At 48.8% G+C, this 25,123-nt stretch overlaps 1 protein-coding gene and 1 non-coding gene across 2 annotated transcripts; one reads left to right on the top strand and one right to left on the bottom strand.

Annotated features, from left to right (window-relative positions):
- The first annotated feature begins 225 nt into the window (after nucleotides 1-225).
- Nucleotides 226-23,909, top strand: sec16b (SEC16 homolog B, endoplasmic reticulum export factor). Its single transcript, XM_007903017.2, has 24 exons — nucleotides 226-636; nucleotides 2,503-2,782; nucleotides 2,962-3,101; nucleotides 4,256-4,391; nucleotides 5,186-5,315; nucleotides 6,183-6,333; nucleotides 7,269-7,420; nucleotides 7,840-7,901; nucleotides 8,248-8,386; nucleotides 9,108-9,347; nucleotides 10,790-10,887; nucleotides 12,642-12,723; nucleotides 13,585-13,702; nucleotides 14,709-14,820; nucleotides 15,630-15,735; nucleotides 16,735-16,875; nucleotides 16,989-17,102; nucleotides 17,570-17,657; nucleotides 17,960-18,250; nucleotides 19,579-19,679; nucleotides 20,689-20,868; nucleotides 21,496-21,564; nucleotides 22,103-22,171; nucleotides 22,961-23,909. The coding sequence occupies exons 2-24, from the start codon at nucleotides 2,550-2,552 to the stop codon at nucleotides 23,045-23,047; spliced, it is 3,039 nt and encodes a 1,012-aa protein (XP_007901208.2). The 5' UTR covers nucleotides 226-636; nucleotides 2,503-2,549; the 3' UTR covers nucleotides 23,048-23,909.
- trnae-cuc lies at nucleotides 6,736-6,809 on the bottom strand. The gene has a single exon. It is a non-coding gene; the product is annotated as a tRNA-Glu (tRNA).
- Nucleotides 23,910-25,123: the final 1,214 nt, after the last annotated feature.

Genomic DNA, 25,123 nt, shown 5'->3' with positions numbered 1-25,123 from the left:
GTGATGAGGTACTATATCACAGGCAAGGATTATTATTATTAGTATTGTTTGAAAATGTAAAGTGCTGGAGGATTGCTTTGGGTGTTCTTTCAGTTGAAAACAAATTTCAGAGAAAGAGAAACAAGGCCTGGCAGACTTTATTCCAGGGTTGCACTCACTGTAAACAGCCCGGGTGATCCCTTATAAACTCTGGTTGTTTTGCACTTTGTCCCAGCGGCTGGGGGAGAGATGGGCTCAGTGTGCCGGGCTGGTTGTGGCTATCTCCTGGCGGTGTTGTGGCAACTGCACTTTGGCAAAGTGTAGAGCAGCTAGAGCGCACGGCTCCAGGATCTCTAGCCGGGTCCTGAGATTCACGTCGGTGGGAGGAGGGGCGGAGAGAAGCAGGATACACGTCTCTCCTGGGCTGACTGGAGACACGGAAAGCGATCCTTACACTGGCCATCCTTATCACAGTAACCTCCACACAGAGGGCAAAGCTCAGCCTCGCTCTGTGCACACACCAGGCTTCACAAACACAAACCAGGCTGACCCAGGAGAGACGGAGAGCGCTTACTGTACGTTTAAACACAGACGCGACAGTAAATCCAGGGAGACGCTTTCAGAAACCTGCCTGATAAGGAAGGCGCTGTATCAAACGTAAGGATTATTTACAATGGTCGCGTCACACCATTGGAAATGTGGCTGTAATTAGCACGATTGTCAGTATTTCTCTGACCGACAGTCGACTGGCTGGTGACAGAGGTTAAGGTTAGTGTGCGGGGATTATTTGGTAAAACAGCACAAAGGGAACTCCATTCCCACAGTCATCTCGGTCAAGGTCCGTCTTGAGAGTCCTGTAGCTCAGTGGTTAGAGCCCTCGCCTTACAAGCGAGACACCTGGGTTCAATTCTAGGCAGAGGGCGAAACCTTGGGCAAGTTTCCTTACTCCACACACCTAATAATAATCCCTCCAAAACAAAACAATAATAAATTGGTCATTTTCAATCAACGACTGTTTGTGGGCACTGCACTGAGTAATTGGCTGCCGCGTTTCGCCCACAAATATACAGTCAATTCACTTTACATTATATTCTGTGAAGCGCTTTGAGACGTCGAGAAAACGTGGAAAGCGCTATATCAAATGCAAGGACTATTATTATTATTACCTCCTCTGAACATACTCTGGATTGTCTTTCATCTTCTCCCAACCCCCTCAGCTCCCAATCCCAGCAGCGCTTTGTAACATCCTCCCAATGTGAAAGGTGCTGTATAAATTATAATAAATTATAATAAATTGTAAACTCATGTTCAAATCCCTTCACTCTCCAGCCCATCCCTACCTCTTCAATCTCCTCATTTCCCAATCCACCACCCAGCGCCTCCACTCGACTGGCACCAGCCTCCTGCTCATCCCTCACACCCTCCGCCCACACCATCAGAGATCACACTTTCAGCCACTACGCCAGAAACTCTGGAACACTCTCCCTCAATCCCTCCATCTTGCCCCCTCTCTCCCGTTTTCAAGTCCCGCCTGAAAACCTTCCTTTTGGACCGTGCTTACGCCATCTCCCACCCCCATTCGGCTCGGAGTTAGGCTCTGCCACTGTTAAGCACTCTGAGCCACTACCCTGCATGGAGGGCGCTATATAAGTGCAAGTTGTTGTTGTCGAAAACTGAATTGTCTTTAACCCGTGCTGTGGCTCACTTGGGAGTGTGGATGGACAATATAGAGGGAGCCCAGACGGGAATCAGGGCAGTGAGCTCTCAGCCTGCTCAGGCTCACATTGATGAGGAGCTGGGGAGGACAGGATTTGGGACAATAGTAGCAAGTGGGAAACGCCCGAACCATTGGAATGTTTTACAAATGGACTAAATGGGATTCGGTCATTGGGATTCTATACAATGGGGGGTATGGGAGGTGGGTTTAGGATGGGACTATCCTCCTGGGGGATGTGGGTGGGTGGGGAGGAGGCAAGTGGAGTCTCCTTGAAGCTGAACTGGCTCCATGTCAAATACAAGCCAACCCTCTGTGACGATCTCTAGTCCAGTTCTTGAGCCAGGCCGGTCTAAAGTATTCCAGGGCGCTGCTGATGACAGCACAGCCCAGCCTGGCTCACCTCCAAAAAAACAAAACAATAATAAATTGGTCATTTTCAATCTACGATTGTTTGTGGGACATTGCTGTGCGCAATTGGCTGCCGCATTTGCCCACAAATATACAGTCAATTCACTTTACAGTATAGTCTGTGAAGTGCTTTGGGACGTCCTCCCGACGTGAAAAGCGCTATATCAAATGCAAGGATTATTATTATTATTATTATTATTGGAGGGGCAGATCAGTCACTTGCGGCAGGGAATCCTCCCACTCAGCTTCCATTAATCCTGCAATCCAAATCCCCAACCGGGAGGGTGGTCCTAGCTGGACAAGTAGTGGAAATAGAGTGATGGGAGGGGGTTGGAGTGGATGAGAGGGGGTTGGAGTGGATGGGAATGTGTATTTGACTGACTTTGTGCTCCTGCCAGAGTGGCCGGGCACTGGACAGAGATCCCGAACACAGTCAACGCCTCAAATGAGCTCCAGGACGGGGTACCGGGCTGCTCCCGAGTGCAGAGTGAGCTACCCCAGGGGACCTACTGATGCTGGCTATAGTTGTGAAGAACGTCTGCCTGAGGGGCCGCAGTACAGGCCTGACGGGCACTACAGGCCCAGGTCCAGGGCAGGCCTCCCCAAACCCAGCCCCCTGACACCACAGCCCAGCTCAGCCCCTTCCCCTCACAGACCTCCCCATAGCCTTCACTCAAGGTAAGCCTGACCCACTGCCCCTGGCTCTCAGCAGCGAGGGTGGGTGGGGGTGGTCGGGGGGGGGGCGATATTTACTGCAGCAACTCATAACGTGAGATTTTAATGGGAAATCTATTCTTCCTCTTTCTCTAGCGCTATCTTCCTCTTCCTCTACCCTCACAACCATTGTAATATTTTAGAGCAGATTATGAAAGCTCGTACTATTATGATTCTGGCTACGGACACGGACACCGAGGAGCATATGGAGACTATGGACATTATGGTGGAGATTACGGGGGCTATTACCAGGGTTACCAAAGACACCAGCACCCTTACCAGGGTGAGTCACAACAACAACAAATTATATTTGTACAGCGCCTTTCATGTCGGGAGGACGTCCCAAGTGCTGGACACGTCAGGGATTTATACAGAGTTATCTAGGGATACTGCAGGGTAACAGGCCATTGGGTCCAACACCATGCTGATGTTTATTGACACTCAACTGGGAAGTGATTATGTGTCACAATGCGCTGGAATACCATTAAATTAAAATAAACTCTTTTTCTGTGGACGTCTCAATGATAACGTGTGTTAATGGGTGGCTGCTTGGATTAGTTGGCTGCGCTCTCACCTCTGGACCAGAAGGTTGAGGGTTTAAGCCCCACGTCAGGGACTTTGAGCTCACAGTCCAGCCTGACGCTCCAGCATAGTGCTGGGGGAGCCCTGCATTGTTAGAGGTGCTGTTCTTCAGATGAGACTTTAAACCGAGGTCCCGTCTGCCTTTTCAGGTGGATGTTAAAGATCCCAGGGCACTATTCTAAAAGAGAAGAGAATATCTTTCTCCCAGTGTCCTGGCCAACAATCCCCCAAATAAAGTTGGTCACTCACTCCATATGTGTGTATATGGGATATTTCTGTGCGCAAATTGTTCACCTACAAAATACACAGTCACTACATTTGACAGTATACCTATAAAGCACTTTGAGACAACCTAATGATGTGATAAGGCGCTATAATAAATGTAAGGATTATTGCCGTTAATATAGTTATGTAATTATTCTGAATGTATTTGCTGTGAAGCTATCGGTGATAATGTTTAGGGTAATTGTGGAGTTCCATAGTGTAGTGGTTAGTCCGCTCACCTCGCAAACGAGAGGACCCGAGTTTGCTTCCCGGCCAGGGCGAAACCTTAGCCAAGTTTCCTTACTCCACACGCCTCTGTTTACCTAGCAGTAAGCAGGAACCCGATTATTAGTCAATTAGTGGATCGCTTTCCCGGAGTAATAATCCCTTAAAAAAATGTCACTCAATCGACAACTGTTTGTGGGACACTGCAGTGAGCAATTGGCTGCTGTGTTTTGCCCACAAATATACAGTCAATTCACTTTACAATATATTCTGTGAAGCGCTTTGAGACGTCTCAGCAACCTGATCAGGTGCTATATTAAATGGAAGGATTATTATTATTATAATAATGGGTGTTTGTCTCTGTAGATGGTGACCGTTGGAGTGAGTATGCGGGAGGTCAGCACCGGGGGCCGAGGGCAGAGCCCAGTGAGCTCCCTCGTTACCCCCCCATTGGATACCACCCTCACTGGGCACACGATGCTCCGAGAGACGTCTGGCACAGGTAAATACAGCCTTCTTCATACTGAGCGCCTCACTCACCCTTCCCACACACACCAGCGGCCTTCCCACACACACAACATGGCCAACTCTTGGGTCCGGGGAGAGGGAGGGTGGTGAGTCCTGTAGAGTTTAGGAGGAAGGGAAGAGCGAGGGAGATAATAATAATAATTCTTGCATTTGATATAGCGCCTGATAAAGTCTTCGAGATGTCTCAAAGTCCTTCACAAGTTATGCTGTAAAGTGAATTGACTGTGTATTTTGTGGGCGAAACGCAGTAGTCAATTGCGGACAGCAGTGTCCCTCAAACTATTGTGGATTGAATGACCCAATTATTATTTGATGAGGAGTCCTGTAGAGTGTAGGAAGAAGGGAAGACTCTTAATGGTGATCTCTGTGAGGACCATCTCCCTGAAACAGTGATGGGGAACTTCCTGTGTGAGATGTGGATCTGTTGCAAATTGATGATTCCAAATACGGCAAATCTTCAGCAATCAGACAAATACTAACGTGTGGTTTCTCTCTTGTTCTCTTGTCTGTCTCTCTCTGACTCTTTCCCTTTGTCTCTGTCTGTCTCCCACTCTCTGTCTGTCTCTCACTCTGTGTCTGTCTCTCACTCTGTGTCTGTCTCTCACTCTGTCTGTCTCTCACTCTGTCTGTCTCTCTCTGAGTCTCTCCGTCTGTCTCTCTCGCTCCCCCTGTCTATCCTTGCTGTGTCTGTGTCTGTTTTCTCTCTGTCTCTGCCTCCATCTTTCTCTCGTTCTCCACACACCGTGATCACCATCCCCCTGAATCCAGGGGGACCCAGGAAGCTGGTTACGTCCAAGGTTATGATGACTGGCTGCCTGACCACTCAGATCGCTATGATAACCACCGACCTGACCACGCAGATCGCTACGACAACCATCGTGGAGATGCCCATGGAGAGGTATTGACGCTGTTAACCCCTCGATCATCGAACCATTTCCTGATTCACCTCCATGTCTCTCCCAATCACAAGATGGGTTTGGGTGAAGGAGACCCTTTGGCCCATTTGATCTCCTCCTTCCACAACACCCACCCCACCCATTACCCTCGCACAGCGCCAGCCGTTCTAGATATGAATCTCTTTCCCTTACAGGGCTGTCCTGTGCTGTGTCTTTGTCGTGAACATGGGGTGTAAACCAAATGCAATGAGAGAGGCTTTTTTATTCTACATTTCCTTGAGTTTGCAAGGTTGAGGGGTGTTTAAAATAATAAAGAGTTTCAATAGGGTAGATACAGAGAAATTATTTCCTCTGGTGGGGGAATCCAGAACAAGGGGGCATCATCTTAAAATTAGAGCGAGGCCATTTAGGAGTGAAATCAGGTAGTGGAAAGAGTAGTGGAAATCTGAAACTTTCCCCCATCAAAAAGGCTGTGGATGCTGTATCGATTTAAATGTTCAAGACTGAGGTGGATAGATGTTTGTAAGGTCAAGGTATCAAGGGATATGGGGCAAGGGTGGGTAAATGGAGTTGAGGTACAGATCAGCCATGATCTAGTACAGAGTGAGCCAATCTTGTAGCTGCTGAGGGCCGGATGCCTATTTGAGAAACGTCCGAAAAGCAAATGTTTTGTGTCTTCCTTCTAGAAACAGGTTATAGAAGGACCGGGTGGTCCAGATGAAATGGAGGGAGGGAGAGGGCAGAAGAAATCGACCCGTGGGCTGCCAATTGGACCAACCTGATGTAGTAGAATGGCAGAACAGTCTTGAGGAGCTGAATGGCCTCCTACTGTTCCTGTGGAATGGGGACTGATGCTGTTTCCCTTTCAGACGGTGAAGTCTGGCCTGGAGGTCAGGAGCCTGGCAGAGATGCAGGAGTCGGGGCTGACTTCCAGCAGTTATGAGCTGAGCCAGTACATGCAGGGCTGTGTTGGGTTTGACAGCTCACCTGTGCCCCAGGACTGGAGCTCGGCCCCAGCAGGTAACACACAATCCGTTAGCGATCCACTGAACTCACAGGGGATTCAGTCGGGGCTCTCTGCTGGTTCAGGGCTGGTTTAAGGGAAATCTATTTGGAGAAAGCTCTTTTTTAATAATAATAATCCTTGCATTTGATACAGCGCCTTATCACGTCTTCGAGACGTCTCAAAGCACTTTACAGAATAAAGTGAATTGACTGTATATTTTGTGCGCGGAACGTGGCAGCCAATTGCACACTGCAGTGCCCACAAACAGCTATGGATTGAGTGACTAATTTATTATTATTATTTATTTTGGAGGGATTATTACCTTGGAAAGCAATCCCCCAATCAACTAACAACCAGGTTCCTACTTAGTGCTAGATAAATAGAGGAGTGTGGAGTAAGGAAACCTGCCTCAGGTTTCGCCCTGCCCGGGAATCGAACCCGGGTCCTCTTACTTGAGAGGCAAGTGCTCTAACCACTAAGCTACAGGACTCCACTTTTTAATATAGTTATTACATGCCTTGTTATAGCGTTGACTTGGTTATAACACCGGAGCCACGTGGACCTCCTTTACCCCGTGTGCGTGCAGCTGGACGCCTCTCATGTTCACATGGCTGACTTCCAGGTCATCAGATCACCACCGACATCACTTCTTGTGTGCAGGCAGAGAGAGATCTGGCGACCTGGAAGTTGGCCATTTTTTCATCATCCTAATGGTAATAACCCTTACATTTTATACAGTGCCTTATCAGTCAGCAAACCATCCCAAAGCACTTCACAGGGATTTACTGTTAAATTATAGTGACTGGGTGTTTGTAAGGGGAAGGGGCGTTAGTGTGGACAGACGTGTGTCATTGCTGGGTGTTGGTGCAGACAGATGTGTGGCAGTGTTAGCTGGGTGTTGGTGTACCTCTCTGTCTCGCTGTCTTACTGACTGATTCCCTGTGTGCAGTGATCTCTACTACCCGAAGGCCAGTCACTCCGCTGAAGTACAACGTTCCCCATGTCAGGGCGTCGTTCAGCCCGGGAGGTCACATCGTGCAAGTCTGCCCCACCCTGCCTTCCGATGGAGAGCCAGCCTTGGTGGAGCTGCACAGCCTGGAGGTGAGTGAGTGTCAGTTTCTCCATAACACAGCCGCAGCCCCCAGTGTCTCTCCCTAACCTAACCACAGGCACAGCCCCCCCAAGCCGTCGCAGCTTCACCCCGGTCTGTACTGTTACTAACCAACTAAAACCACATAGCTTGCCATTGATATCGCTGTCTGGTAAGCTTTCCTGTACTTATCCATCTAGGACCACCTTACCCGTTAGGGCTTTGGCTTGCAACATTAACAGGAGCTGAGTGGAATGACTCCTTGCCCCCAATGACTGGTCTGTCCTTCTAAGTCCTGCTGATGATCCGGGTTGGATGCACTGTCATCAGCAGTGCCCTGGAGTACACTCTGTTACCTGAGCTGGGCTGTGCTGGCCTCAGGCCTGTATGCAGCCAGCGGACACTCTGACACTCACTATCGTTCCTACAGGTCATCCTGCACGGCACACAGGAGCAGGAGGAGATGAGAGCTTTTCCTGGGCCTCTAGTGAGGTAATAGCTGCTCACAGTCACTGGCTGAACAGCTGGAGACTGGGGAATACCCAGCGGGGCTGTGGTGTGGGGGAGGGGCACTAGGCGTGGGCAGGTGGGGGGAGGATGCTGGGCGTTGTTGAGTCTTGGGGGCATGGTGGGAACAAGGAGGGTCGCCATTACACACAGGCGGGGTGCACCAGGCGCGAGCGCGAGTAGCACTGAACACAGTTTGGGGGCCAGTGGGCATGGGTTGGGTGGGTGTTGCCCAGGTACAGGTGTGTGTGGCCAGCGCTGGGCAGAGGTGAGGGGCACGGTGGGGCTTTGGCAGTGAGAGGCCGCGTGACGGGAGCTGCTCTCCTCACAGGGCGCAGCTACCCAAGGTGGAGGTGATGATGTTTTGCCAGCGGAGAGCGGAGGAGTGTGGGCAGAGTGCCAGCCTGCTGGATCGCCGGTCTGCTGCCTGTATCTGGGATCTACTGGCCTTTCTGTGCAGGCACAATGGGGTGAGCGTCAGTGACTACAGTAAGACTCGCACAAGTCTTACCTTTATTAATCATATAATCGCCTAAGTCATACATTCATCTGAGTCCCGTTCAGTTTCCTATCAAAACCACTTAGGATTAATATCACTGGTGCAATGAAATCTAACTCGTAAACGCTGCTCCCCTACTCTCCATTACTCCCTGCACTTACCGCAGGCCTTCAATCATGGGAAATGACGTCCTGACCCATTGACTCTTGCGCACTTACCGTCTGACAGCACTGAGTCACGGGAAACGTAGTGTTCATCCGTTGACGCGTGCGCAGAAGAACTTCCCTTCCCGAGATTCAACATCATTCCAACGCTTGCCGGTAAGTGTACATGTGGCGACCCATTGACTCACGGGAAATTAGTCTTGACCCGTATCCACTTGTGCACTTACCGGCTGCATTAAAACCGCACGCGCAGTGTAGATTGTCGATTAAATCAGATTTACTACGACTTCCACAGTTTGCCTGTAACTCTGACTTTGTATAAGTCACATATAAAATGTTATGGTCCCGACTGATACGACTTGCGTACAAATAATAATCCTTGCATTTGATATAGCGCCTTATCGTGTCGTTGAGACGTGTCAAAACGTCTGTATAAACTGTCCTGTATAAATGCAAGTCGGTATGAATACAAGATGCTCGCTGGGTCTGGCTGCCAGGACCTGTGTGTTGAAGCTGATCTCCCCTCAGTGTGTTGTAGGCAGCGAGGTGGCTGAGTTCCTGCTGCAGGACGGCAGGTCATCATGGCAAGTCCAGAGCGGGTGGGCATCCCTGGGTGAGGGCGAGAGGCTGGTAACTGTGCTGGGCGAGAAGCCGGTGCCTCTGGGCAATGGAATGCTGGACCTGCTGACCGGAGAGATCCCGAGCCAAGCGTGCCCAGCGAGAGCACTCCAGACCTTCACAAACCTGTTGCTCTTCGGGAGGAAAAGGGTAAGAGAAAGAAGGCAGAGGAGTCGGTATGTTTGATTGCAGCCAGGAGGTGGGGGGAGCAGAGATATCTACAGGGTGTCCACAAAGTCCTGTAACCCCCACCCCCCCACCATGTTTTCCCTGCAGTGCACTTGACCAACACCTGAAATATGTGGAAGAATGATGATCATTGTATTTATAAGTACTTAATTGTATTCAGTACGAATGTGTAACTGTGTTTAGACGTCCAGAGCGTGTGTGAAAGCCATCATTTTCATGGCAGATAATGATCCATCACAATGTTTGGTGTCACATCTTCTATAACATGGATGGAGTCAGTGAGGAGGAAGTTACTGGTGTCAGACATTGTTACACTCGACTCATCTATACCAGAAAATAAAAATTAATTGCAAGAAAAATAAACACACAGGGAGGGGATAACAGTACAGAGGGCGGCCATTTGGCCCATCGAGTTTACACCTCTCCAGAACAAGCTGCGACACTTATTATTATTAGCAGTATTATAATAATTATATACATGGAGTCTCAGTCTGGCCTTCTGTGCTGGGCATGTCTATGGTTTGGAGAACACTTAAGCACAGTGATAGGTGTGCCAGATGCCCAGCTGACCAAAAAACAATTAATAATTAATAATAAATAATAATTCTTGCATTTGATATAGCACCTTATCGTGTCTTCGAGACATCTCAAAGTGCTTCACAAAATAATACTGTGAAGTGAATTGACTTTAAATTGAACTTCAATTTGGAAGCTGGTTTCTTTTTGGAGAACAGCAGAAAACTGGCTAACAAATTAAGTTTTCCAAAATTCTGCACCAGCTTAAATTTAGACCATGGTCTTAAAAGCTAAAACAATGAGGAATTTGGTGTGTGAAGTGCCTTTGCTCTGTGACCCTGAGGACAAGGTGATATGTGATGTGGAGCTTACTTATCTCCTTTATTACAGTTATCAAAGTTAATGTTAAACAGTGTGTTTGTATTTGGTCAAGTTGGAACTCTGTCTGGCCTCTGAGGCAGAAGATTCTGTGTTTGAGCCCCACGTCAGGACTTTGAGCTCACAGTCCAGGCTGACACCCCATTACGGTGCTGGGGATGTGCCTCATTGTCAGAGATACCGTCCTTCAGATGAGACATCAAACCAAGGTCCTGTCTGTGCCTGTTCAGGTGGACGTTAAAGATCCTGTACACTATTGGAAAAGAGAAGGGAGTGTCTCTCTCCCGATGTCCTGGCCAACAATCCCCCAAATAAATTTGGTCACTCATTCCATGGCTGTTTGTGGGACACTGCTGTGTGTACCTGGCTGCCGCGTTTCACCCACAAATTACACAATCGGGTGAACTTTACAGTATATGTCCTGTGAAGCATTGTGAGATGTGCTGCTGACGTGAAAGACTCTGTACAACTGTATGGATTATTATTATTGATACATTTCTGTGGTCTAGGAAGCCCTGGAATCTGCAATCAAGAGTGGTCTGTGGGGTCACGCTCTGTTTCTCGCCAGTAAAATGGACCAGCGGGCGTACAGCAGCGTCATGTCCAGGTCAGTAGCCACCTTAACCTCACTCACATTCTCCTCTTTATTCCACAGCCTTACTCCTCCCTACTTCTGTGACTTGCTCACTCCATACCGACCTGTCCGCTCCCTCTACTCAGTGGGCTCTGGCCTGCTCCATGTCCCCCACCCGACTCGCTGGTCATCGATGGTCGGGCCTTCAGCCTTTTTGACTCCACCCTTTGAAACTTCATCCCACATACCATTCTCCTCGTCCCCTCCCTTGCCTCAGTCAAGACCCATCTCCTTCGACCATACCTTAGGTCACCCTCCTACCTCCTACCCTCCTACCCTATCCTCCCTGCCCTCCAAACCGCTCCTGATCCCAACCCCCAGCTCGGGTGCAAGTCTTTCACAGTCCAGCGCATTGGGAAGTCTACTGACCTGAAAGGCGCTGTTGTTGTTATATTGGCTGTTCCGTCTCCTGTGTTGAACCACAGAACCTCCTACACTCCACTATCCGTGCTCCCTCCTCTATCGATCTGATTTCCAATCTCTGCTCTCCCCGCTCCTCTCATCCCCTCTCCGCATGTGCCTGTCTCATTTCCTTTTAAATGCCTAGAAAAATCACAAGTCATTCCACTTTGCAGTGAAGCTCTTTCAGACATTCTCCTGACGTGAAAGGTGTATCAAATGCTAGAATTAGAGTAAAACTTGTTTCAATGCGATTCCAACAATTGCTGGTAAGTGCACAAGGTGTGACATGTCAAGACCCACTAAGTCATGGGAAATGTAATCTTGACCTGTCACTGCATGTGCAATAACCGGCTGCATTGAATTACGCATGCGCAGGGCAAATTATTGATTAATCAAATTTTATACAACTTCATCGTGGAGTCCTATAGTGTAGTAGTTAGAGCACTTGTTTCACAAGCGAGAGGACCCCGGTTCAATTCCGGCAGGGAGAACCTTAGGCAAGATTCCTTACTCCACTGTCCTCTGTTTACCTAGCGCTAAGCAGGAAACCGGTTGTTAGCCGATTGGTGGATCGCTTTTCCATCGGGGTATAATCCCTTCAAAAGTAAACAAATAACAACAACAACAACAACAACAAGATTCCATTTATAGAGCGCCTTTCATGTCGGGAGGACGTCCCAAGGCACTGGACAGTTGGGTCGGGACCCGAGCAGGGGGAAATGGTCAGGGTGAGGGGAGGGAAGGGAGGGAGCGAGGAGGGTACGGGCAGGTAGGTAGGGGGATAGTAGGTCAGAGAGGTAGGAGGGAGCAAGGCCGTGAATGGCCTTGTAGGTGAGGATGAGGATCTTGAATTCGATCCTCTGGGGAAATAAATAATTTGGTCTCTCAATCCATGACTATGGAACAGTGCCGCGTTTCACCCATAAAATACACAGTCAATTCACTTTACAGTATATTCAGTGAAGCACTTTGAGACATTTCAACAACTTGATAAGGCGCTATATTAAATGCAAGAATTATTATATATTATTAATCTACAGTTTTCCTGTAACTCAGAGTTCGCGTAAATATTATGGTCATGACTGATACGATTTACGTAACTTTAATTGTATTATTATTTAATAATACTATTACTAATTGTTTCTGTTCCCACACTCACCCCTGATATGCATTCCATGTTCTGACAACCATCTGGAAGAATAAGCTCCTCACCCCATAATGCTCCCGACCATTTAAATGTTCTCCACCTTGTGGAACGCTTGATCCTGTGAACACTCCCAATCCCATGACCCTCACTGACTGTTGCTGATTTTGTTGACTCTCAGGTTTACGAGCAGCTTACCCCACAACGATCCCTTGCAGACTCTGTTCCAGCTGCTGTCTGGCAGGTTACCGGCATCTGCTACGGTAAGACACGGAACTCAGAGGAGTTCTTATGTAAATGATAAATGAGGAGGGGCAGATTAAGAGCCTGCAAGCCACAGGAGAGGAACGTTTAGAGGAGCAGTCACTACAGCAGCCTCTATTAAGAGAGAAAGATATCAGCGGGTGTGAAGCAAGGATGGAGGATGATCTGACAATGAAGATGACCAGGAGATGATAATAATAATCCTTACATTTGACATAGCACCTTATTACATTGCTGAGACATCTCAAAGCACTTCACAGGATATATTGTAAAGTGAGTTGACATGTATTTTGTGGGCGAAACGTGCCAGCCCATTGCGCACCACAGTGTCCCACAAACAGCTATGGGTCTTCTTAATGCCCTCCTCACGTGAAACCTGATACGAAATGCAAGGATTATTATTAATGATCATGTGTGTGATTATCGCCTCCATACAATGAGCTCAGATTGAATCTCACCCTGGCCCCTCATTTAGTACATCAAGTCTCTTATTACATAAAGCTCTTTATCGTCTCCAATGTGGTTCATACAGTGAGTCCCTTTAACTGGCTGAATTTCCTCTCCAGCGGCTACAAGGATAATCTCAGCCTGTCTGAGCTCAGTAACTTCATGGCCACAGCCCTTCTGTCCTCTCCTCACTGACTAGAAGCCTTAATTAATGAGTCATTGGGGCATTGGAGCCTCAGTGACTGGAAATGGGAGAGAAGCTGGGAATGGAACCTCGCTTGCAAGGCGAGTGCACTAACCATTACAAAACGGGGCTCCAAGTTGTTCTTCACCATGGGTCTTCTCAATGCCCACAGCTTGAGTCTCTCACTTTCTGGAGGTTAACATTACCTATTGTCTCTTTTGTGTGTCAGAGCTGTGGAGATGTGAATTGGGGTGACTGGAGACCACACCTGGCCACCATCCTGTCCAACCAGACCAACAACAATGAGTTCAACAAGAAAGTCATGGTTACCATGGGTGACACCCTGGGTATGTATCGGGGTTGGACACATTCACTATCATGACTTTCGTAGGAGATTGTTTTGCTGTGGGGTTTGTTTGGTCGGCCATGTGTCTGACACATGCAGAAACCCATCACTAGGCTTAAGAGTATCCAAACCAAGCTGAGATTTCCATGCATCCCACCCACAAATTTTAGAGATAGATTGTTGGAATGGATTGCATACCCTCTTCCTGGAGGGACGCATCCTGCTTACCTAATTCCGGAAAGTATTAGGCAGAAATTGGCAAGAGCCAAGGCCTGGAGACCCTAGAATGTGGAGTGGGGTAACTGCTGGAGTCTAACCAGCTAAAACCGCATAGTTTGCCATTGATATCGCTGTCTGGCAAGCTTTCCTGCTGCTTGTCCAGCCTGGACCACCCTACCCGTTAGGGCTTTGGCTTTGAGCTGAGTGGGAAGAGTCACTCAATCCACGACTGTTTGTGAGACACTGCTGTGTGCAATTGTCTGTGTTTTGCCCACAAAATACACAGCCAATCCACAATCCAATATCTACAGTATATTCATTGAAGTACTTTGAGATATCTCGACAAAGCCTCAGTGCTGAATTCCGGAATCTCATCTTTATTATGTCCTGAATGTGTTTATTAGGTACACAGTCCAGCAAAAAGGTAAATTCTAATTGGATATAGCGCCTTATCACGTCATTGAGACATCTAGGTTCAATTCTCAGGCAGGGAATTAGGGAAACCTTGGGCAAGTTTCCTTACTCCACGCACATGTTTAAGGAGGAACCTGGTTGTTAGTTGATTGGCGGATCGCTTTCCGGGGGTTAATAATCCCGTCCCTTCTGCACTTCACACACACGCACGCATGCACGCACTGAGGTCTCTTGTCCCCAGATGAGATCAGTGACTCAGGACTGAGTAGGACCCACCGGAGCCGTGGGGCTGTGTGACTCAGTGCTGTCCTCACACTCTCAGTTCCTGGTCAGTGGAGAGGCTGTGGGTTCTGACCATGTCCTCTGTCTTCTAGCTGGGAGAGGTTTGCTTGAGGCAGCTCATGTGTGCTATCTGATGGCCCAGGTCAGCTTCGGCCACTGCTCAGTAAAGACCAGCAAGTTAGTGCTGCTGGGCAGCAACCACAGGTGAGAGCTTCTTAACCATCAGTATATTGACAAGGAATTCCACTACCCATTGCCTCCACTCGACTGGCTGTGGCCTCCAGCTTGTCCTTCATCCCCTGAACTCCACCGTCAGTGGCAGTCCTCTCAGCCACTACCCCTACCGTTAAGGCTTTGGCTTGTAGTGTTAACAGGAACTGAATGTGAGGATTCCCTGTCCCCAATGACTGAGCCAGGCTGACACAATACTTCAGGGGTCCGGGATGGGTAGAATATCTGGAGATAAACTTGCCTTGATTAGACACGTTCTGTAAACCGCTACATGCCTAATGAACTCCAACACTTTTCAGCTCTCTGACTGCCCTGGCTCTGTCCTATATATTAGGGATGACTGAGGTGGTTCACAATTAGATTGAGAGGTAGACTTCAAACTGCTCTTAGCTCCATATTATTTCCCTTCCTCTCCTCATTTAATGTCCATCTCAAGAACTACCTTTAACTCCACAATTTCAGTCATTTTTCTCCTCCGTTCCACCTCAGCTCCCACTCCCAGCTCTCTCTCTCTCTCTCTTGTTTTGTCTCTCACTGTGTCGTGGTCAACAACCCCCCAAATAAAATTGGTTGCTCACTCTATGGTTGATCGTGAGACATTGCTTTGTGCAACTGGCTGCCGTGTTTCGCCCACAAAATGTATAGTTTACACTATGCTTTACACTATAACCTGTGAAACCTTTGAGATGTGAAAGTGCACTGTTTCAAATGCAAAGATTATTATTATATCCATATTCTCTGGTCCTTGATACTGATATTGCCTTTATTCTTCCTCTCACCAGTTTACCATTTCCTCAGTTTGCCACGAACACAGCTATTCAGTGTACTGAAGTGTACGAGTATTCCCAGCGGCTTCACCAACCTCACTACATCATTTCCAACTTCCAGGTAAATCATTCCCTCAGTGCTCCCAGGTCAGCTGCAGCACAGGCTAGAGAAAGAGTAAATCTCCATCTACACTGTCCGTCTACACTCCCAGGTCAGTAACATCACATTTACAGACAGTAAGGCAGCAGGAGTAAAGGGAAGAACGTTCTGAACCTCTCCTATGAATGTGTGGCCTCCTTCATAGAAATCATAGACATTCACAGCATACAAGCAGTCCATTGGGCCCATTGTGAGAGAGCTGTTCTTTGACAGAGCAAACTCTTTCAGTCCCCTTTATCCCATATAATAATAATAATCCTTCCATTTGGTATAGCGATTTATCATTTCATTGCGACGTCTCAATGCACTTTACAGAATATACTGAAACGTAGATTGACTGTGTATTTTGTGGGTGAAACGCAGCAGCCAGTTTGCGCACAGCAATGTCCCGCAAACAGCCATGGAGTGAATGGCCAATTTTGTTTGGGGGATTGTTGGCCAGAACACCGGCAGAGAGAAACTCCCTTCTCTTTTCCAATAGTGCCGTGGGATCTATCTGAATGAGAGCACCTCTGACAATGAAATACACCCCCAGCACTACATTGGGGTACCAGCTTAGACCATGTGGTTGAAAGTCCCAACATGGAGCTTAAACCCATGACCTTCTTCAACAACAACAACAACTCGGATTTATATAGCGCCCTCCACGCTGGATGGTGTCTCAGAGCGCTTTACAGTAACGGATCCTGGGACCGAGCCGGGGGGAGGGGGAGGAAGGTGACCAAAGGCGCGGTTGAAAAGAAAGGTCTTCAGCAGAGACCTGAAAATGGGAAGGGAGGGAGCGAGATGAAGAGGAGAGAGTGCTACCACTGCGCCAGACTGACAGTAGGAACAATTACAGTAATACTGGGGGGGAAAGCCACTCATTTATGTTAAGGTCGATGCTTTGTTGAGCTACTTAACTTTGACATTAGTTAACCACCTGATGTATACATCTCAATATTATTTCTTCCTCTTCAGGTCTTTAAGTTTGTGTACGCGTGCCGACTGGCTGATTATGGTCTGCCTGCCCAAGCCTTCCAATACTGTGAGGCAATTGGGCGAGCCCTGGTACAGCAGTGTGAGGCTCACTGCACAGTGCTGACAGGCCAGGTGATCAAGGTGAGGCGTCTGACACATGCGGAAACCAAAGTATCCAAACCAAACTGAGATTTCCATGCGTCCCACCTACATGTGGAAATTCCTGACTTATTGTCCAATCCCATGGTTTATAGATGGCGGACAGACTCGCGTTCTTTGACCCGGAACGATTGGCCGATCAAGGGCAGGGGTATATTTCGGAACCGGATTGGTTGAAACAACTGCGAATCTTGCACAGCAAGCAGATGGTAAGAAAATACAGGCACCTCCTCTGGGTAAAGAAACACTTCCTGATGTCTGCAGGTGATTTTTACGGGTGTCTGACACATACGGAAATCCATCAACATGCTTGAGAGCCTCCAAACCAAGCTGAGAACTCCATGCATCCCATCTCCACATGGAAATCCCAGAGATGGATTGTTGGAATGGAGTGCGCACTCTCTTCCTGGAGGGATCCATCCTGCTTACTTAATTCCGGAAAGTATTAGACGCAGGTTGGCAAGAGCCAAGGCTTGGGGACTCCAGAGCGTGTGTTGGGGTAACCGCTGGTGTCTAATCAGCTAAAACCACGTCGATTACCATTGAGAGCACTGTCTGGCAAGTTTTCCTGACACTTGTCCAGCTAGGACCACCCTACCCATTACCAGTGAAAAGAGAAACAATGACCAGCAGTTCCGCACACAGGGGTCAGAATGTGCCTGTGTTTTATCCACAGACACACGGCGTCTGGGACGGTCACGAGCACGCCCAGACAGTTAACTGGGCAACGGACAACCAAGAAATGAGGTCTGCACACTATACAGGTGCGGTTTTCCTGATTTATGTTAACACATGTACACACACGCGCACACGCACGCACACACAGACACGCACTTCTGTACTGATGTTCTTCCCGCTCCCTCACACTGTGAGGCTTGGTCACTGCAAGCTTTCTCTCACGCTCACCAACCCTTTTGTTCACTATTCTCATCGGTTTACATTCCCTGTGCCAAGCTCCTCCTTCTCCTCCCTGCTCCCAGTATTTACAGCAAGATTCATCATATTGTTGCCAACGATGACCTGAGTGACTCCGCTTTCCCTTCGTTCCTCCATTGTCCACCCTCAGGGCCCGAGGAGCAACCTGAGGAACATCTTCCAACAGCCAGGTCCCAGCCGTTGGCACCTGGTGGCCCTGACAGTGGGCAGGTCCCTGAGCCAAGTCCTGAACAGCAGCAGCAGTATCAACCTTCTGCCATCAGTGCTAACGGGTTGCCCGTCCCTCACACAGCACCAGCACAGACCCTGATGCCCCCCAGTGGATGTAATGGTACCTGGGGCCAGCAGTCAACATTGACAAGCAACATGGAGCTGAACCCGAGATCCCAGCTTGGTCCTCCTCCTCAGGAGAGAGGCAATGGTATGTGTTACTCCAGCCTCAGCTGAGAATCAATACAGTTTACATATTTATTATTTGTATTTTATATGTAAATATATTTTATATATTCAAGATCCTCGTCCTTTAAAGCCATCCATGGCCTTGCCCCCTCCTACCTCTCTGACCTGCTGACTCCCTACCAACCTGCCCGCTCCCTCCGTTCTTCAGGCTCCGGCCTGCTCCATATCTCCCGCTCGACCTGCCCTACCATCGGTGGCCGGGCTTTCAGCCTCTCCGCCCCCACACTCTGGAACTCCATCCCATGGTCCCTTCGTCTCGCTTCCTCCCTTGCCTCCTTCAAAACCAGTCTTAAGACCCTTCTCTTCGACCGTGCCTTTGGTCTCCCTCCCACCTCTCTGCCTTCCCTCACCCCTATACCATCCCTCCTCCATGCTCGGGCCCCGACACCTGACTGTTCAGCGCTTTGGGACGTCTATCCAACGTGAAATATGTAATTTTGTTGTTGTTATACAGAGCATGGTGGTCCAACTGGTGGCCCACAGGCCGCATCCAGCCCATGAAGTGATTTCATCCATGCATTAGCTAGGCTTGACTCCACCAACTCCCTGCTTGTCGGCCTTCCCAAGTCTTCCCACCCAAGCTGCAGATCATCCAGAACTCTGCACCTTGTGTCCTATCCCGCTCCGTGACTCTAACATCCTACCCTTGCCCGGCGCCACTGGCTCCCTATCCTAAGAGGATAGAGTTCAAAATACTTGTCCTCGCCTTCAAAGCCCTCCATGGTCTTGCTCCTTCCTAACTCTGTGACGTGCTAACGCCAAATCAAGCTCCAGCTTCAGTCCAACTCCCTGACTGTCCAGCGCCTTGAGACGTTCTCCCGACATGAAAGGCACTATACAAATATAATTTGTTGTTCATGTTGAGTGGGAGGATTCCCTGACGCCAGTGATTGACTGCCCTTCCAAGTCCTGCCAATGAGTCCTGTCATCAGCAATGCCCTGTGGTGTACACTCCTTTACCTACTGACAGGCTGCAACCGTGACTGTCTCCCTGACTTACTTAACTCTATTCTCTTGTTAACCTGGGTGAGCGGCTTCTGTAACCACATGCCGTGTATTCACTTTCTCTCACACACACTCTTGACACTCACTCGCTCTCTCACACTCACTCTCTCTGACACTCCCTCTCACACTCACACATTCTGACACTCATTCGCGCTCTGACACTCTCCAGCACTTTCTCAATCTCTCTCTCAAATCTCTGTCACTCACACTCTCATTCACTCTCATCACTCTCTCTCAAATTTCTCTCACACCCACATTCTCTCTCTCTCTCTCCCACTGTGCTAGGTAGGGCAGATGCTGGTGTGGAGCCATTGCCTTTGGTGACCATGAGGGGAGACGGTGCAGAGTCCGGTCAGCATTATGCCCCAAGTTTGGCAGAGGGAATGGTGAGCAGCTGTTTGTGTACATCAGTGGGGAGGTGTGTGTGTGGGGGGGAGGGGTTGGTGGGGGTGAGGGGGCTATAAATTACTGAATGACATTAGGATAGCTGAAAAGCCATTGAGGTTTGTGAACGTATGGAGCAGAGTTGATGTGTGCTGGAGGCAGATCAGTCACTGTGTGGCCTGAATACTGACATTATCTCACTCCCTGGGATGGTTTGGGTTTGGATTTGCGCTGGTGTGTCTGAGGCTCAGTGAGTGAGACTGTGATACTCAGCCACACAGCCTGGGAACCACACCAGTAAAGCTCTGGTTTAGGTTGGCCTTAGTTGAGGTAATGCTCGGAGGTCAATAACCTGTACTGGTATTTTCTTCCCTCACCCATTAACAATGAGAAGGGAGTTTCTCTCTCTTGGTGTTTTGGCCAACAATCCCCCCAATATAATTTGTCACTCACTTCATGGGTGTTGTGGAACATCATTGTGTACAAATTGGCCATGTTTACCTACGAAACCCACAGTCACCGCACCTTGCAGTAAATGCAGTGAAGCGCTTTGAGACGTCTCAATGACGTGATAAGGTGCTGTGTTTCCCATGCCACCACCTGCCGCTTTGGCTCAGCTAGCTCTGACCTCCTACTTGTCCCTCGTCTCCTTCGCTCCATCATTGGCAGCTACTACTCCCCAAGACTCTGGAACTCCCTCCCGCAATCTCCGCCTTTCCCCATCCTTCCCCATTTTCAAAAAGAGTCTCTGTTTAACTAGCAGTAATTAGGAACCCGTTGTTAGTAAATTTGCTTTCCCAGTGTAATAATAAAAAAAATTTGGTCACTCAATCCACGACTGTTTATGGGACACTGCTGTGTGCAATTGGCTGCCGCATTTCGTCCACCAAATACACAGTCATTCCACTTTACAGTATATTCTGTGAAGCGCTTTGGGATATCTCGACAACATAAGGTGCTATATCAAATGCAGGGTTATTATTATATTAATATATTATATTGTATCTACAGCACATTCTACAACCCCGAATTAGGACCACATCTGAGGTGTCTTCTATCTCTATGGAGGAAGACGTGACCTGGGACCACCATCAGCCAGGGACAGATGACAGGACGGCTGCAAACCAGACCAGGGGAGGGCAGCCAGGCCAGGAGAGAACAGGAGGAGCGAGCAATGAGGTGGAGAGGAAGGTGAGAAACAGGAAATTCATGTAGGAGAGCTTATATTGCGCTGCTTCACACTCTTGCTTCTCAGTCAGGAGATTGTGGGTTCAAGCCCCATATCTGGGGACTTTGAGCTCACATTCTAGGCTACCGCTCCAGCACAGTCCTGGAGGAGTGCTGCATTGTAGAAGATGCCATGTTAAATCAAGATCCTGACTGTGCCTGTTCAGGTGGACTTTAAATGGCACTATTGGAAAAGAGAAGAGAGTTTCTCTCTCCTGGTGCCTTTCCCCCCCCCCCAGATAAAATTGGTCGCTCACTCCATGGATTTTTGTGGGAATTCGCTGTAAGCAACTTGGCTGCTGTGTGGGTTGAGTGAGCACATTCTTTGTATTGCCCCAGAAAGTGATCAACCGATTGACTAACAACCGGGTTCCTACTTACTGCTAGGTAAACAGAGGCATGTGGAGTAAGGAAACTTGCCTAAGGGTCCTAAAATTTGAACCCAGGTCCTCTCGCTTGTGAGATGAGCGCTCGAGCCCTTACCCTACTCGACTCTGATTATTGTCAGTGAGGTGCCTGTGGATGGAGTTGCTGTGCGGATTTGTGCTGTGGCCCTCGCAGAACCGGCTGACTCTCTTGTTTCTTCTCCAGGGCGGGAGGTTCTCTGGCTGGTTCGGATGGTTCAGATCAAAGCCGGCAAAGCATCGTGAGGAGAATGGGGTCAGTGTTTCTGTGAACACCAGTCACATTCAATTAATATGTCCGTCAAGATACCCATCGGCACTGACATACATGGAAACCCATTCACGTGATTAGCCGGGTGTCTGAACATGCAGAAACCCACCATGTTGATTAGCCGGGTGTCTGAACCACGTGGAAACCCATCGCTAGATTTCATAGTCTCCATACCAGACTGAGAGTTCCATGTTCACCACAGGCACATGGAAATTCCTGTGTTTGGAATGGCATGTGCACTCTCTCCCTGGAAGGAATGCATCCTGCTTACCTAATTCCGGAGAGTTAAGACGCTAGAGTTAACAATTGTGTCCTGGCCAAATAAAATTGGTCACTCATTCCACAACTGTTTGTGGAGCATTGCAGTGCGCAAACTGGCTGCCATGTTCACCCACAAAACACAATCAGTCCAATTCACAGAAAATCTCGTGAGGCACTTTGCGACGTCCTCTCAACGTGAAAAAGTGCTGTGTGAATTACAAGGATTATTATGGTGTGAGGTGAATGATTGTTTTGTTTTCAGGAGCAGAATGTGATCCCGTGTCCAGAGGATGAGGCTGTTCCCTTCTACAACCCCTCACAGTTCTCACAGGTTCAGACTTAATTTACTCTCAGTCAAGTCCATTGGCCACAAACTTATCCTAGCTCAGTCACTTGCACTCTCGCGTCTGAGTCAGGAGGTTACAGATTCAGGCCCCACATCGTGACTTTGAGCTCACAGTCGAAGTTGATGCTCCAGTGCAGTGCTGGGGCCAGTGCTGCATTGTCAGAGGCTGTCCTTCAAATGAGACATTAAACCGAGGCCCCGTCTGGTCAGGTGGACGTTAAAAGATGCCGTGTCGCTATTGGAAAACAGAAGGGAGTTTCTCTCTCCTGATGTCCTGGCCAACAATCACCCAGATAAAATTGGTCACTCACTCCATGGCTTTTTGTGACACTGCTATGGGCAAACTGGCTGCTGTGTTTGCCTACAAAGCACACAGTCACTTCACTCTGTAGGGAATGTAGAGTTTTGAGCTGGTTTGACATTGTAAGGGAGGATAATTATATCTTCCACAGCGATTACAAGGTTTGCACTGACCGTCCTTTCCTCTCCTCTTGCCATTGAGCCCTTTCTTCCTTGTGTCTGTCCCAAACTCCTCACATCCTCACCCTGAGTCACAATCTCTCTAATCAGGTAACACACACAGGGGGACTGAGGGGGCAATCTTGGGGTTGAGGCCAGGCACCGGAACTCTTTTATTGACCCCGCACTGGGCGGCCCCACACTGGGTGGCCCTGGGTGGATGGGGGAATGAGATCAAACTGGCAGATCCTCAGTAACCTGGTGAAGGCTATCCCCCTGGTCTAATCTGTATCTGTGTGTTTTCATTTCAAACAGAACGCTGTCTCCACACCCCGGGCCAGCCGCCTGCTAAACAACCCATACCCGGTGACCCTACCACCCGGTGACCCTACCACCCGGTGACCCTACCACCCGGTGACCTGGTGGCTGAATTCCGTTGCTCAGTGATTGGGGCTGGCTCGGCACAAGGTTAATGTACATTTTACCCGATCAAGGAAGAAATTCCTCAGAGAAGCAGAGACAAACCCTGACTTCTACACTCCAGGCACCTCACCCAGACAGCAGCTTAACACAACACACCAGCCAGGATGTTAGAGACCCTGACAGGGGCTTTACAAGACTGTAACAACTCTGCGCTCTCTACACACACAGTAACACACACACATTCTCTATACTGACAGTAACACACACACTCTATACCGAGAGTAACACACACTGACAGCACTAGACTGTACTACACTCTATACTGACAGCAAAAGTGACCCAACAATCACAATCCAATTGAAACATTGAAACCTGACAATGGCTACCTCTGAAGTGCTGTGCGCAGCCTGACAATGTGAAATTATAGTACAGTAAAACTTGCATAAATCATCTTGTGATGAATTGTATAATTGCATAAAGTGTATTTGCACTTGACACACAGTCATTTTCTCAAAAAAAGCCACTGAGATTTCGTTGCACTAGTAGTATTTTACAAGTGGTATAAATGGCTGAGTCATAACTATTTCTCGTTCCGAAATAATCCTGCATCCTGATGCTAATCCTCTCGTAACTCGGATCGCCGTGAGCGCACTTGCCAGCTGCTCCGATGAAGGACCGCGTAAACACTTTGAAACAAGCCGAGAAACAAGATCTTATCCTGACACCACATCACAAAAGGCAAACTTTAACATCGTGAAACTCGTATTAAGTCGGCTGATTCAATTTATGTGAGTTTGCTCCTGACTCGTGCTTCATGTAAATGGCATTAAATGTTTTGGTCCCAACTGATACGGCTTATTTTTGTACAGTGTGAGAAACTTCAGACCGGCCAGCAATCGCTGTTGTAGTTTTCCGATTCCTTCACTAGATGGCGATTAGCACTCAATCAGTGACAGACCGAGTGGCCTCAGCTTCGTGAGCCACACTCTGGGGTCCCCAAGCCTTGGCTTTTGCCAACCTGCGCCAAATACTCTCCAGAATTAGGTAAACAGTATACGTCCCTCCAGGGGGAGAGAGAGAGAGAGTGCGAGGTGGAGTCCTGTAGCTCAGTGGTTAGAGCACTCGCTTTGCAAGTGAGAGACCTGAGTTCAATCCCAGGCAGAGGGCGAAACCTTGGGCAAGTTTCCTTACTCCACACAGAGCCTAATAATAATCCTCCAAAACCAAAAACAATAATAAATTGGTCATTTTCAATCTACGACTGTTTGTGGGACATTGCTGTGCGCAATTGGCTGCCGCGTTCGCCCCCAAATATACAGTCAATTCACTTTACAGTGTGTTCTGTGAAGCGCTTTGGGACGTCCTCCCGACGTGAAAAGCGCTATATCAAATGCAAGGATTATTATTATTATTATTATGGATTCCATTCCGACAATCTATCTCTTGAATTTCCATGTGTAGGTGGGATGCCTGGAATTGTCGGCACTGGGATTGGATACTCTGAAGCACAATGATGAGTTTATCGCATGTGTCAGAAACATCCAGGGAGAGAGTTCTCCTTCATCTCCCCGGCTGACGAGATAAAATCGGTCATTCATGGCTGTTTGCTGAGTCCATTGCAGTGTTGGACCGGCTGCCTCTTTCATCTGCAAAACACACAGTCACTACACTTTGCAGGGAATGCTGTGAGCTGTCCCAGTGACTGTCTGACGCCACCTGTCACTCAGCGCCAGAACTGCATCTCCCGGCGGCCACCTCGCTGGGCAACTAACGCGCAAGCGCACTGGCCTCGCCGTCAGAGAAGGCGGAGGAGGCAAAAAAACCATCAAATCGCAGCCTTCCTGCGGCTTCCGGCCCTCCCCCCACCCCCGCCCTCTCCCCCCACCCCCGCACTGGGAGCCGCCGCACCGCGCGAGGTGGTATTGTTGCCATTCTGCGGACAGAAACTACAACCCCCAGAATGCACGACGGTCGCATCCGGTGGGCCAAGCCGGGCTTCCGTCGAGGCGGGCGTGTAGCGCGCATGCGCTGCGGCCTGTGGGCTCGGGCCGGGAT

Source organism: Callorhinchus milii, unplaced genomic scaffold (genome assembly GCF_018977255.1).
Source record: "Callorhinchus milii isolate IMCB2004 unplaced genomic scaffold, IMCB_Cmil_1.0 Scaffold5, whole genome shotgun sequence".
NCBI classification, from domain to species: Eukaryota; Metazoa; Chordata; class Chondrichthyes; order Chimaeriformes; family Callorhinchidae; genus Callorhinchus; species Callorhinchus milii.
This window is presented reverse-complemented; position numbering and strand designations above follow the sequence as displayed.